The sequence below is a fragment of the Dunckerocampus dactyliophorus genome, chromosome 15 (assembly GCF_027744805.1).
Source record: "Dunckerocampus dactyliophorus isolate RoL2022-P2 chromosome 15, RoL_Ddac_1.1, whole genome shotgun sequence".
Taxonomy (NCBI): Eukaryota; Metazoa; Chordata; class Actinopteri; order Syngnathiformes; family Syngnathidae; genus Dunckerocampus; species Dunckerocampus dactyliophorus.
The window spans coordinates 20,151,198-20,166,639 of record NC_072833.1 but is presented as its reverse complement, the minus strand read 5'-3'; the positions used below and the strand labels follow the sequence as shown (position 1 = coordinate 20,166,639).

At 41.9% G+C, this 15,442-nt stretch overlaps 1 protein-coding gene across 2 annotated transcripts in view; it reads right to left on the bottom strand.

The window, feature by feature from the left end:
• rell1 (RELT like 1) overlaps positions 1-15,442 on the bottom strand; it is an 18,272-nt gene extending 2,830 nt beyond the window's left edge. For both annotated transcript variants that reach the window (XR_008566252.1, XM_054753621.1), the window contains exons 1-6: positions 15,278-15,442; positions 11,575-11,802; positions 4,880-4,951; positions 1,548-1,602; positions 1,007-1,255; positions 694-820 (exon numbers count right to left, since the gene is read on the bottom strand). Coding sequence is in view for 1 of the 2 variants with exons in the window: in XM_054753621.1 (XP_054609596.1) it covers positions 694-820; positions 1,007-1,255; positions 1,548-1,602; positions 4,880-4,951; positions 11,575-11,802; positions 15,278-15,302 (756 nt within the window). In the remaining variant the exon portion in view is untranslated. The remainder of the gene's footprint in view (positions 1-693; positions 821-1,006; positions 1,256-1,547; positions 1,603-4,879; positions 4,952-11,574; positions 11,803-15,277) is intronic.

Below are 15,442 nucleotides of genomic sequence, written 5' to 3'. Positions count from 1 at the left end.
GTCGTCCCCCCCCCCCAGAGTCTGACGCTCTTTAAGAACTTTACTCTGACCGGAACACATCAACATCAACAGCAGTGCAATTCCAACACCATAAAAAAGTGTTTGCCCCCTTCCTGATTTGTCACATTAAAACATTGTTGGGTCCTAATATTATGGAAAACAAAAGAAAATAAACTTGTAATTTTGGCCAAAGTATGTGTGGGGAAAAAAGTTTTAATATTACAGGAATAAAGTCATAATATTACGAGAAGAAATTTGAAATACTTCTAAAACATTAAAAAAAAAAAAAAGCAGAAATGGAAAACATGTTTTCTGGTAACACAAGTTTACGAAAAATAAGTAAAAAATATTCCGATAAAAAGTCATATCATATCATATCATATTGTGTGAAGGTGTCTACGATCGTCTTCCGAATCGCCGCCAACAACCACCTTCGTACACACACACACACACACACACACACACACACACACACCCCCACACACACACACACACACACACACACACACACACACACACACACGCGCGCGAACCCCAAATGTAACTGTCGTGGACTGATCACAATGCGGCCCTAACCCTCCCTTGTAGTGTTGTGATGCGGCCAGTGTTTCATGTTAAGTTTTAGAAGAAAAACAAACATCCCGTGTGCACCACTGCTTTGGTCCCTATCAAAGACATTTCCAGGACACCAACCTCCTGGGACTCAGACACAGTCCGGCTGTTTGACGCCGCCTCCACTGAAGGTACGCTGCCGTTGGAATCTGCGATCAGCAGCGTCCGCCGCTCCCTGGCTGCTTTTTCACACTTTGTCACACGGAACCTACGCGGGACAGAAACGAGATGAAAACTTCCCAGGGTTTGTTGGTTTCGGGTCAGCGATCTGGTGTTAAGGAATTAAGTCTGGATTAACATTTTCGGGATTTAGAGTTAATGTTTGACCGTCAAGTGCCAGGCATGTGCTGATTCTTGTGATGCGAGGCAAGGGTCGACGTGGAGCAACACTCACCTGCCCACAGACAGCACGGTGACCTCTCCTGAGTGGCTGCGGCGCTGCTCTGCCTTGCGAGCTGCCGGTTTGCTCACAAGAGGCCATTTCTTCTGGCTGCAGCGCGTGCAGATGTTCTTGTGGCCGCCGACGCCGCCGATTGTGTGCAGGTGGTTGCAGGTGTGCTTGGCGGCCCCTGGCGGCGCTCCCGGCGACACGGGGGTCATGGGTGGCGAGGGCGAGTACGGGGAGGTGGGGGTGACAGGCGCACTGTGAAAGGAGAATCCGGATGGTGATTTGGGGTTTCTTGATGTTGCAGGAGTGAAGAAATGAGGTCAGCATCCAAACATGAAATAAAAGTGAGTGGCAGTGGGGGATTTGGAGAACTATCCCCCCTCACCCTCACAGCTGCATGCTCTCAATAGAAACTGTGCCAATTCTGGGAGGCCTCAAAAGAGCGTGGCCTGATTGGCTCTTCACACTTGCAAGCAGGGTGGTGCTGCCATCTAGTGGTCAGCTCGGGATAGCACCAAAAACACACAAAAAAACCCCCAAAACTCACCCATCAGAATCAATGCTGGTTTCGTGAACCATTGCTTTCAGAGCATCAGAGTTGGCTGAAACAACAAAATAATGATACAATTATTTTGCACCTGTCATAACACATAAACAATAGTAAAAAAAAAAATGTTTAAAAACAAGCAAAAAAGCGAGAAAAAGCCGGGAGACCTTGGAATTGTCCTAACTTTCCCCCCTTAATTCGGCACCCCTGGCCAATAGTACTCAAACACAATTAAAAATGTACAGTTAATCTACGGTGTCAGCCGATTTCACTCATGGATGATCGGTATCGGAAAGCGCAGCATCCCTCGTTTGAACCCACCCATTTTTCACGTGAGCAAAAGTATTGGAACATGTGACTGACTGGTGTTTTATTGCCCAGGTGTGTCAGGTGTGTGATTGAATTCATTACTTTCTCAATAATTAACATCGAATGTCCATGCTCAGCTTCCGATTGGGTAGGATAAGTTTTGCCTGTGTAGACTGTATTTATACATGGAAACCAGCGTGCGTGCGTGTGGGGAAAAAACAAGCAATTGTGAATCAGAAAGAAGCTGGAATATCAATCAGAACCATTGCACAAATATTGCTCATAGCCAGGACAACTATTTGGAATGTCCTGAAGGAGAAATAAACCAACGTCCAACAGGTAGATCAAGGAAAACATCAGCATTTGATGACAGAAACATTGAGTATGTTTACATGCAGTCAAATAACCCTATCATAACCGGAATATTAGCAATAACCAGCAAATGCCAATAATCAATCAAAATCACGATCAAAAGGAACATTAATTTGTGTTCTGCGCATGTTCTATTAGAAAGGAATCTTGTGGCTTTGGCAGGAAGTACTTTTAGAGTGAGGGGGAAACAAGCCACCCCGTTAGTGTGGTGACATTATGTCTTTTATTGATGGTAGATAGTACCGCAATAGCGAAATCTACCAGAAGGTGAGCAAGCAGTTACGCAAAGCACGGTTTCTACGAACGAATCTTCAAAAAGTGTCCGGGGGAAGCTGGGGATATATAGCATGGATGTGGATGGCGCAGCTCCAACTCCATTTCCTATTTCTTCACGTTCTCGCCTTCCATTAATGAAAAAAGCGGGACAGAATAGTGTCAAGTACTGGTGGTGGGTCAGTATCAGCACCAAAACACAAACAAAAGCGTTCATTATCCACTGTGCTGATGCTGTTGTTTTTGGATACAGGAAGAAGAAGCGGAAATGACGCGCTTGCGTCATGACGTTTCCCGTGCGTCGAAACATGGTCCGTCAGGCATGTAAACGGGTTTGTTTCAGAAACCGGAATATTGACCTTAACCCGAATATTGACTGCATGTAAACGTAGCAATGTGAGAGCTGGAAATAACCCGAATATTGACTGCATGTAAACGTAGCAATGTGAGAGCTGGAAAGAAAGACCTTAAAGCTATGGTTGGTGACATCGAAACAAGAACAGAGAACAGGAGAAAAAGCATCACCGTCTACTGTTCGTAGAGACTTCTTGAACAAAAGTACAATGGCTGCACCAGCAGACGCACACCACTCAGCTTAAACAATTCTATTCTAATTCAGGTTCTATGGACTGATGAATTTTTGAGGCTGAAACAATTGCTTGTTTTTCCACCAATAGACAGCTCTCTGCTTTTCATGTTGTTTTCACCTCTAAATGCAATCTACACAGGCAAAACCTATCATACTCAATCTGAAACTTAGCATAAACATTCAGCACTATTTATTGATTGAATAAGCAATGTAATAGGACACACCTGGGCCACAAAACACACCTGTCAGCCACATGCGCTTGTTCACCTGTTCAATACTTTTCATGACATAAAAAACAGTGGGTTCAAACTAAAAAGGTTCCATCTTCTAGGTTGCGTATCCGATCCAGATGTCTCATATTCGTCTTTTGATGTCAAACCCAAATGTTTCGGTCTACAGCAAAAATAAAGAAGTGGACCTCACTGTTCCAATACTTCTGGAGGGCACAGTACATGACAGTCTGGTGAGGTATATTGTGGTACAGCATTAGTGTGATGCTGCTTATGCTTCAGCTGTGTCATCAGCTTTATGGGGATTCTGTAAGTCACTTGATTATTATGCACATCTCTTATACATTATAAAATAATAAATATAATAATCATTTTATGAATAATTTTGGTGATGGGTGCCCTTTTTTCTGGCCTGAGCACCTGTCCGCGTGCGTGCCTGCTCTTATCTAACAGAGATGCTGCAGCAATTACATTATATGTCTGGACTACAATGGCACATGCACAAATCTGTCTTCCGGTGGCTAACAACCTGGTTGCTGTGGTAGGATGCACGTTGATACCGCCATGCTTTTATTTGGAAGCTTGCTTTACACTGAACAGAAAGTCACTGTGTGCATGTCTTAATGCTGTAGACGGTAGTTACGATACAGTATGTCACTGTTGCTGCTTAGCAATAATGATGACGTTAGTAAATACTACAACACGGGTCGAAATGGACAGATTTCTCATGGAAATGACCTCTTTGGGTCTCAAATTTTATGTTGATAAAAGCGGTCAAGCACATATGTTCATGTCGACTGAAGCGGGCACTTTTTAGTCATAAGAACACGGTGGACCAGTACTCGATGTGTTAGTCGACTTAGATGGTTGTGAACATAAACGGGGGTCAACTTAAATGGGTCCCACTGTAAGTTAGTGCTCAAACTTGGTCTCGATGCAAGTGGACTGTAACAGCCACAAAATTTGCAGTGGAAAGTGGTACACACTGGATAATGACAAGCGACGAAAACATAACATCTGACCTCACACATTTCTACTTGTGCTGGGACAAAATAGTGATATTGCGCTTGTCATTGCATGATAATAATAGGCTTTGTCACCTCTGACAGAGTTGACATGCAGGCTGTTTGGGTAAGTTATTAGCATATCTACATTAGATTAACCTTTTTAGAAAATTCCATAATATCTCATTTTCCCTTGGTGGGAAAAGTGTGGGCACCCCTGGTTTAAACAGGAGGCTGAAGGTCCCAACTGGACGAGGGGGCCTTCACAGATTCCAGCACATAATGAGGCAAAAGAAGCTTCACAACTCCACACTAACGCACAAGGTCGTCCTTATCATCCAGCAGCATCCTCTTATCAAGCGCCATACGGCGCCCACTGAAGATTACTTTGCTATCTACGATGGCGCACTTCTACGACCACAGTGCATTGCTATCTGCCACAAAATCTTGTTAAAGGCTTTGAGCCACACAACCAAACAATAAATGGGATGTGGCCGCTTGAGAGCTGGCAGGATATTAACTGTCAGCGGTTTATTTCATTATACGCACGCATACCTTCATTTTTCATGATGTAGTGGATGATCTGTCCCACTGTGTCATTGTTGTCGCTGATGGTGTCATTCAGCTCTGCAAGCAGGAAGAGAAAAGCCATTATAAGGCATGGCACAATTCCATGCACACGCACAACGTGGCAGAGTCGTCAAATAACTAATATGATTGCTTCTCGCAAGCTCTTAATGATAACTGCCACATTTCATAACAGAAATCAAATGCCAGACTCAAAATCATCCAAAAGTCAAAACCCACGACCCCACTTCATTTTTGTGCGTAATAAAGATGTGTCATTAAATGCACGTGATCACTCCTACAAGTAATTAATGACAGCCGCCACCTTGAACTAAATAAACAGAAGTCCAAATGTGACTGAAAATAATCCACAAAGTTAGGGAAATTGCAGTAAAACAGTAGAATGGAAGTGATGGGACAAGCAAATGGGCTGAAGCATGAATGCTCAGCACAGGTAAGAGGTCCCTCGTGCAGGGGTCTGCAGTTTCTAGTCCAGGGGCCGTGGCTGGTTTTTTTTTGTGTCACATGGCATCCCACATCACAACATTACGAGGATTACAAGGATTCAGGTCCACACTGAAAAGAAAAAAAGATCACGGCAAAATGTGAGCATAACATGTACTGTAGGCGCGTGTTTGTTTACGCTAATGGATTAACAGCATTGATGAGACTAAAATCAGTTTACAGGGGAACCTCGGCGAGCATGTTTTTTTTGGTTCATGTCGAAAATTTACCCAAACCTTTTGCCCCATCACCAGACGACTGTAGTTCTTTGCTAACTAACCCAATTACGACACAAGTCTCTGCTTTTGATCACGGCTGCAAAACAACCCACAATGAAGCCAAAGAAAGTTGCCAGAGCCAGCATTTTCATAAAGAAGGTGAGACGCACTACCGAATTCAATAAATAACTCGCAGCGAAGTATGAAGGTGTCACCCATGTGGATATCTCTTCTCCTTTTCCCTCACTGCTCGTGATCACCTTCTTGGTCGACAGGTCTTCAATCAAGGTAAAAGTGTTTTGTGTGTCTGGGACAGATTAATTGGATTTACGTCATTTCTTAGAGTACGTTTCAGTTTGAGTAATTTTAATGGTTTAATTTTATTTGAACATGCATACAGGTTACAATGGAATACATCCCATGGTACAATTCACAGTTCCAAATGTCCAAAAGGAGTAGGAAGAGGCCAAGCTTATTTAATCCTACCCCCCCATCCATTTTACATCAGTTGCAGTACATTTATTCACTTCCTGTGTTTCATATGTGACCTTTTTAATGCATAGTGCATAAGATAGTAGTATAATTGTCAAGGTTTTTCCACAATCATAATAAATAATATATATAATAAATCAATACAAATAAACCTAACATATCAAAATCAACACTATTCTTCTTTATATTTTGCAAACATCAACTGCTTGTTGCGTTTCTTGAAATTGCTGATCTTGGTGCTGTGTTTGAGTTCCTGACTCAGCCTGTTCCATAATTTGATTCCACAAACTGGAATGCAGTTGGTTTTTAGCGTTGTTCTCGCATAGAAGTGTTTCAAGTTTAGTTTTTCTCCCCCGAGATCATATTTGGCCTCTCTTGTAGAAAAGTATTATATGACATTTTGGGTTAGCAGGTTATTGTTTGCTTTATGCATAATTTTAGCTGTTGGAAAATTTACTAAACCCGCAAATTTAAATATTTGTGATTTTCGAAAAAGCCTTTGTATATGTTCTCTATAAGCAGCATTATGGATTATCCTAACTGATCTTTTCTGCAGTACATTTTGCGAGTAAAGATTGCTTTTACAGTTACTACCCCATATCTCCACACAATAATATATGGTAATACCAGAGAGCAGTAAACAGTATGGAGTGATTTTTGGTCAAGGAAAAATTTTGCTTTATTCAATATTGAAGTATTTCTCGCCACCTTATGTTGTATATTTTTGATATGAGATTTCCAGCCCATTTTTTCCATCTATTATGAGCCCCAAAAATGTATATTCGTTCACCCTTTCAATGTCCACACCGTCAATTTGTATTTGTATTTTAATCAACCATAAAACAGCGATCATTTATTCATTCATTTATTTTTGGAAACACCGTGACAGAGTGAGGGTGTGACGTTCAAACCGTGATGTAGCGAGGGACAACTGTATGAGGGGAAATAGTGGTCATAGCGGACACTGACTCGTTTAAACTTTTTGAAACACATTTTGGAGTGACCTTTTATTGTGGCCAGCCTAAGTCACACCTGTGCAACCATCATGCTGTATAATCAGCACACCTGTGAAGTGGCTGGATTCTCTCTGCAAAGGAGAAGTGCTCACTAACAATTTCAACAGAACTATTTAGACTATTTCGTTGTTACTTGCTATAAATATGTTACTTTTGAACATATGTTTTCTTGTTTTTATGACAGACAGGCTAATACATACTATTGAGCACTGTATATTGGTTTTAATGTGTTTAATGAACAAAAAGATGACAAATATCAAAGTGGTTCCTGCGTCGTTCTTCTTTATACTGTGGAAAAAGTTTGGACACCCCCATCCTATTTTCCTTGCTTCCTGCACGTCAAACAAACATTCTCTCCCTCTCTCTCCGCGATGAAATGGAATCCTCTGGTATGCAGAGGCCCAACGCAGACTTGTGATATGCTGACACTTTCTCACGCAGAAGAGGTGCTTCAAATGAACACGCACTGGGAACACGGCTGGATGTGTGGAAGGAGAGCTGATTTACACATGCTTTAAGACGCGAGCTCGAAGCAGGCTGTTAAGGCTTTACTGATGAAAGACGGTTTCTTCAAATTTAGTCCATGTAAAAATGGGCCAGCGGTGATATTCCAGGAAGTGGGATTGCGTATTAGTTAGAAAAGCTTAATGTAAACAGTTCTCCCTCATGAAAATTCATGGAAACTATGGGAAAGGTTACAGGAAGAAGGAAGCAAAAATAATAAAAAGTAATGTCGACTAGGGTTTATGCGCTCGCATGCCAGCCTGTGCATCACTGTGGCGACAGCAGTACACATTATCTGCAGCTGTCAAAGTACGAGCCAAGTGAAATTAAGCGTCTCTGTAATGAGAATTCCCCAATCATTGGCGGCATGAATGCAGTCATGTGCATGGGAGTGTTAGCCCACACCGGGACACGTCAAGGAGAAAGAGGCGAAATTTTAGGCTGTCCTCTATGGCTATGTTCTTTTTTTTTTTTTAAAGATATTTGTTGCGCACTTTAGTGTTCACACAGGTATTTTTGTCACGGGGCCAGATGCTGCACAGTAAAGAACATAAGAACGTGATTGGGCAGCTTTTGTGACTGTATTGCGTGACGCAACTGATTCCAAAACAAAATGCAGTCTGCTGTGTTAAATACAAGATTGTTTTTATATACTGCTCCATTTAGCAGCTTAACTTTCAACAAAAGCTTCTAAAATATACTTTTAAAGAGCAAGACAGCACTTTCAGTACATTTTCTCTTGCATATTTGTAATTTTTGCTCATTTTGGGTGCACTCACACTTTTCTTGTTTGGTTTAATTAAAAGGAACTCTCTCTGCTAGTATGGTTCGTTTGTTCAAGTATAAACGGCATCATCCAAACCCTGGTGTGCACCCAACAAGAGAGAGATGGGTCTCAGTCCGGGATATAGAAGCAGGATGTGAAAATAACCTACGTATTTAAAAGGGTCACTGACATGACTTATCAACTGTGCGGAAATATGTTCTATATTGTTTGTCATTTTGTTCTACGTTGTTCGTTTTTTGAACGCAAACCATAAATTCGTAAAAAATTCCATTCATAGTACGTGGTGGGAGCCATCATGGACTGAACGCCGCCCCAAAGCGCAGCTCTCAGCTAAACAAACGCTTGTAGAGGCAGCTCGGTATATTTTTCATCAAAAAAGTAGCCATGCCAAAAAGTTTGTTTTGTTTTCCAAAAGCAGAAGGTTTAAGACTACAATGAACGAAGCGAGTAGAAGGAACAAGAGACAAACAGACGCCCACCTTGCGTTCTGCTCTTTGCAATGTTCATTGCACTGAAGACTGCTATGAAGGGACACTTTCGCATTTCGCTTGAAAGTATGGTATAAAGAGTAAGTCATGTGTTCTTTACATATTGTATTCCACACACTACGCCACCATAGCAACAAGCATTCTAAGCATTATACATGTTATAAAACATTTTCACAGCGATATCTTGACGGTGGGGGGCAGGGCAGGGACGACGACAAAATACACAATAAAAAAGGCTCTACAGAACCCTTTACGCTCATTAAGAAGCCGATTTAAAACCATAATTGAAGGATAAGCAACTCCAAGGTAATTTACACTTACCATTCTGTGTTTTGAACCAATCGTCATCTCAATCGAACACCGCATCTGACACGCTAGTTTCATCGTCGTTGGTTCGAATGAATGCGGCTTAATTCCCTCTGCTGCAAGTTTCTTCCTCCTCAAAAACTATTGACACTTCGCTCAAATCTTTGCTATGATCGCTGTAAACATCCTCTGTCTCGTCCATCCTCTCATGTTTGTTTACTCTGCTTAAGCTGAGAGCTGCGACTTTGCCGATGTCCCTTCAGAAACGCCCCTTTCTGCAGCACTCAGTCCATGACGACTCCCGCCATGTACTATAAATGTAATCTACACGAATTTACCATTCGCTTTCAAAAAGCGAACAACGTAGAACATAATTATAAACAATATAGTTGATAAATCATCAGTGACCCTATAAGTATTTAACCCAGCACATACTGTAGCTTTGCTCTCTCCCTCCGTGTCAACGGCACTCTGCAAAAGTATATTTTAGAAGCTTTTGGTGAAATCTAAGCTGGTAAATATAGCAGAATATAAAAATAAGTCTACGTATTTAACCTGGCAGATGGCATGTTGGTTGGAAATATCTCAGTTACATCACATATAAAGCTGTCATATAAAGCTTTCAGTTGCCTCTGAAAAGGACATCAGTTCATTGTCCATCCTGTGGAGATCGGTGCGACACGTGAAAGAGTTAGAGCAAGGACTTTCCAGAAAAGGGCAAACCTCCTTTTGATTTTCTCCCTGATTTTCATGAGGAAAGTTCTAGATTGTTGTCTGACACCACCCAGGTTGAAAGAAAAAAGACTAAAACATCATTAAAGTACAGTATAGTCGTCCCTCGTTTATCACGGTTACTTGGTTCTAAGCCCGAACGCGGTAAGTGAATATTCATGAAGTAGGACTCAATATTAATAAATTGAATCTGTTAGCAGTTAGAGTATAGAAAACCCGTTTGACTTTCTAAATGTTTTTTTTTACCATTATTAGAGCCATGTAGACATGAAATAACACCCCCATAGTCACCTTTACACTCCTATTATTATTTGTTCACCCCACATATGAGTGATGATGTGACATATTCCAATATAACTTGTATGCATGTTCTAAATAAATTAAACCACTAGCACATTGCTAATGCACAGGCTACAGGGTCACTGCAGGGACACAAGAGACGGCCACGGCTGCATAGCATGCTAGCGAGCTAACTCGTTAGCCTCCAACTTATTTATTCTAAACTTAAGAAAGGGTTTCAAATGGAGTATGGAACAAAGACAAAGTAGAAAGCCAAAAACGTACCACTTCCAAGCGGAACTTTTTGTCACTCTATTATGTTGGACATGCCGTGGCGGACTGTGTGCAGTGTTAAGGTCATGTGATGTAATGTCAAGTCTAATCGATGTTTTGTGTCATTACTGCTGCCTAGTGGCCAGAATACTACATATAAGTTGTATTTCAATATTTTTTGGCTAATAATGGGCCATAGTCAACCATGAAACAGTGATCATTTATTAATACATTTTTGAAAAACCACGATAGAGTGAGGGAGCGATAGTCGAACAGCGATGTAGCGTGAGACAGCTGTAGTAACAAGTAGTCGGTGATTGCCAGCTTTCTCTCTTGCATTTAGCAGATGTAACCGTATCTCTTTTAGTAAGTATAAAATCTTCATATTCTTCTACCTGGGCGTAGTAAGCTACTGTGCCTTCGGTACACTGTTCATGTTTGTGATTGGTCATCTGCTGACAACACTGCTCATGACAAGACATGAAAATCTTGACTTGCCCAATCGAGTTGTTCTTCAGCTTCGTAGTACCGCTTATCCCACATCTTCAGTGTTTGGCTTGGTTAAGCCAGAAAAAAAGGGGATCCTGGATAAATTAAACTTTAATGTACAGATCTCAGAGTTCCCTTGCAAGCAGACCGAGACCACTAGTTTGGTGGACAGCAGGTTTGGGATTATCGTGTTCACACTTGACCAAACAAGCTGTACTTACTAAGTCAGCAAACGCACTAGAGTTCCTTTTAATGGAACCAAACATTACAAGTCCGCAAAAGCTGAATTGAGGCAACTGGACTGTTCTTGTTTGTTGAAAATGTTTCACCTTTGATGCAAACAGCTTATTCACTTCTTAATGATGTAAGTGTGGCATCGCCCTATCCCCCCCACCATAAATAAATAGGGAGACTCCACACTTAAAAAATGTAAAACTGAAGAAGGCTTTGGATGAACCAACCAAGAAGAGTCTAGTTACTTTGATAGAAATTTAGCAGATTACCATGACCTGGGTGACTGAGAATCAACACAGGCAAACATGACAAGTGTGAATACACCCCATCAATCAAGAGTGTAAACAGTTAAATTCCTCACCTCCGCCCACCTCCGGGTCCTTTTCTACTTCTTCGCACGGCTCCTCTTCCTGGTCCTCATCTCGTGCCTCGGTGGTGCACCGGTAGCCCTTCCTCTTCAAAACGTGGCAGATGACCACCCCCAGCAGGCCTAGGAGGAAGAAGACGGGCACCAGCACAAAGGCCGTGTAGTCCGGGTTGATCGCCCCTCCGCCAACCTCTTCTTTCCCCGTGACTGTCGTCTGACCCGCTGGAGGACGGACGGACAGAGAGACAGGCAGTAGTTCAGAAGAAAAAAACAACAGCCGACGGTATTACCACTGCAATGTCCTTCAACAGTGATCTGATAAAGTGGACGATCAGGTCAAGAGGTGCAAGGTTACAGGGACTTATGGGATTGCAGCACACCACATAATCATCCTTTTGTCTAATTTCTAACTCCCCCGGCTGACTCATGCGCACACTTCCGTGAAATCAACTCTTAAGTTTGCACAATTGTTTGCTCAGCAGCCCTCCTGTGACCGCTGTGTGTCGTCAATGAGTGCGTCGCCAGCACCAGCCACATGACCCCGGGGACAGGAAGCTGCTCCTACTGACCTATGTGCTCCAGTAAGAAGCCGTCTGACCATGCTCAAGCCCCTCAGTGGGAAAACAGGGTGTCAAAGTGCAGTGTGTTCACAGAGATGGCGCAAAGCTATCTGATCATATTCTTATCTTCAAGCAACACTTGTAAGCGCACAAGGATCTAGCCTTGGCCTTTAAGGGTGCATTCACATTAAACGCTTGAGAGTTGGGTCTTGGTCCACTTGCAGGTGGCCTCTGGTTCACTTTGCTCAGTGTTAAAACCAGTGTTAAAATGACAGAAATTGCAATTGGAAGTGCTGTCACTGTGCTGTGCTCCGCTCTCTCCCCTCTGTGTAAGACAACGGCGCTCTTTAAAAGCAGATTTTTTTTAAGTTTTGTATGAAATCTAAGTTGTTAAATACAGTTGTCCCTTGCCACTTCGAAATTCCAATTCCATGGCTTCACTCTGTCAAGGTTTTTCAAAAATATATGAATTAATAAATCGGCCTAGTCAAAATATATGCATATTTAAGTCAACGTTGCGTATTTTTGCCTTAAATTAAACATTCTCAAGCATTAACATGACTAAATGAACTACAACACAAAAAGCCATGCAAAAGATGCATCAAAGACGAATGTACTTTTCTACACTGGTCAATAGGTGTCAGTAATGTTGCTCTAATGTTCGGTGAGACGCACAAGCGCCAGACTTGATCACCAGAACAACAGACTTTCATTGCAGGTTTGAATTATTTCACAACAGGCACAATAATCCCTAAAATGTCACGTGCTACTGTTATGGCCATAACCCACGCCAAGCTGAAACTCAACTCTGAACCCCTGACGTTACTTCCGGTCCACCCACCACACTGCTCCCATAGGAAACACATGTATAGCAACACACACAAGCGCCAGTCTTATTTCTGTCTTAAATGGCTTATTTACTCCTATTAGGTTGACTATATTGGGTAATACAAGTGTAAAGGTCATTATAGGGGACTTAGTTCATGTTAGTTCATGTCTATGCTCTAGCTACAAATATATTTGATTTATAAATAAGGAATCCTATTTGACTTATTACAGTCGGGTCTGGAACCATTGAGGAACTGCTGTGTAACAGGAATAAGGTAATCAACCCAGCAAATGGCTTTGCTTGCTCTGCCTCTGTGTGTAACAAGTACATCTTTGAAGCTTTTAATGAAATCTAGAATAGTAAATAGAGCATATATATAGCAATATATAGTGGTGTGAAAAAGATTTTGTTTTTGTTACACTTTCATGTTTCAGATCAAACAAATTTAAATATTAGTCAATGACAACACAACTCAACACAAAATACAGTTTTATAATTAAACTTTTTATTATTAAGTGGGAAAAAGTGATTGACCCCAAAACCTAATAACTGGTTGGGCCACCCTTAGCAGCAACAACTGCAATCAAGCGTTTGCAATAAGTTGCAATGACTCTCTTACAGCGATGTTGAGGAATTTTAGCCCAATTTTAGCCCACTCATCTTTGCAGAATTGTTGTAATTCAGCCACATGTACCGCCTTTTTAAGGTCATGGCAAAGCATCTCAATAGGATTCAGATCAGGATTTTGACTAGGCCACTCCAAAGGCTTCATTTTGTTTTTCTCTTTCAGCATTTTTTGGTAGGCAGCAGAATTCATGGTTCCATTTATCACAGCAAGTCCTCCATCACACTACCACCACCATATTTTACTGTTGGTATAATATTCTTTTTTCACGCCAGATGTGATGGGACACACACAGCTTCCAAAAAGTTCAACTTTTATCTTGTCAGACCACAGAGTATTTTCCCAAAAGTCTTGGGGATCATCAAGATGTTTTCTGGCAAAATTGAGATGAGCCTTAACGTTCTTTGTGTTCAGCGGTGTTTTTCGTCTTGGAACTCTGCCATGCAGGCCGTTTTTATCCAGTGTCTTTCTTATGGTGGAGTCGTGAACACTGACCTTAACTGAGGCAAGTGAGGCCTGCAGTTCTTTGGCTGTTGTTGTGTTGTCGCTGCACTCTTGGGGTAATTTTGGTTGTCCGGCCACTCCTGGGAAGGTTCACCACTGTTCCATGTTTTCACCATTTGTGGATAATATCTATCGCTGTGGTTCACTGGATTTCCAAAGCTTTAGAAATGGCTTTATTACCTTTTCCACTTGAACTCAGGTGTGATAAACCACAGTTATGTTTTAATAGGAGGGGGCAATCTTTTTTTCCCCACACAGGGCCATGGAGGTTTGGATTTTCCACCATCCATTTTCTATACCGCTTCTCCTCTAGAGGGTCACGGGGGCATGCTGGAGCCTATCCCAGCTGATTTAAAAACTGCATTTTGTGTTCAGTTGTGTTGTCATTGACTAATTAAATGTATTTGATGATCGGAAACATGAAAGTGTGTCAAACATAAAAAAGTACAGAAACAAAAAGAAAAAAGCAAAATATACAGCCTAACAATTAGACGGCATTCTGTTCAGGCAGAGTTGCATCATGTCACATAGTACATTATGTAAGCTGTCCAATCATGTCCATACTTTGTGTATATGTTCTTTACTCCGCTGCTTTTGTCAAATGACAAAAAACACCAGCGTGAGCGCTGGGCGAACCGCACCAAAGTGCGTAAAAATTATCTTTTTTTGGATCACAATACCCAACCACAATACATAGTATACATAGTCTTTCCAAAATCCATCAAACGCACTCACAGACGCACTCATAGACCAGAGACAATGTGGCCTTCATCTTGAAAGACACAAACAATAAAACATGAAACCCCAAAACCATCAACAAAATATTATAAAAACATCCTCCTCCTTCATTAGCCTCCAACGCCCAAAACTCAAGCTTTTGACTATTCACTAGCTTCCCTTTCCTTGTAGAAAAAGTGTTTTTTTTTTCTCCGTTGCAAAGCTATCTTTAAAACAGAACAACATCTTCAAAGTTTCACGTCACATGTGTCTCTTCTTGCAGGAACTAATCTGCTAAAACTACTACAACTTTTGAGCGTAATCCTGCAAGAATAACTTTTCAGCCGCGACATTCTGCCCTGTCTGCGCCACGATACACCGCCGTCGCCAGCAGAGGACAGGCAGAGGAGGCAAACGGCCATCGTTATAGAACCTGAAAAACCTCCACGTTAGACACCTTACCCGTAACCACCAGTGGATCGTCCATGGGTGGATGGATGGATGGATGGATGGATGCGGCGACAGCTGGCGGGGGAAGCTGGCGATGTTTCTGGCAGGTGTGCTAAAGAGCGCCACGGTCACACACCACTAGCCCAGCTTGAGGAGGGGCTTTTTTGCCCAAACATC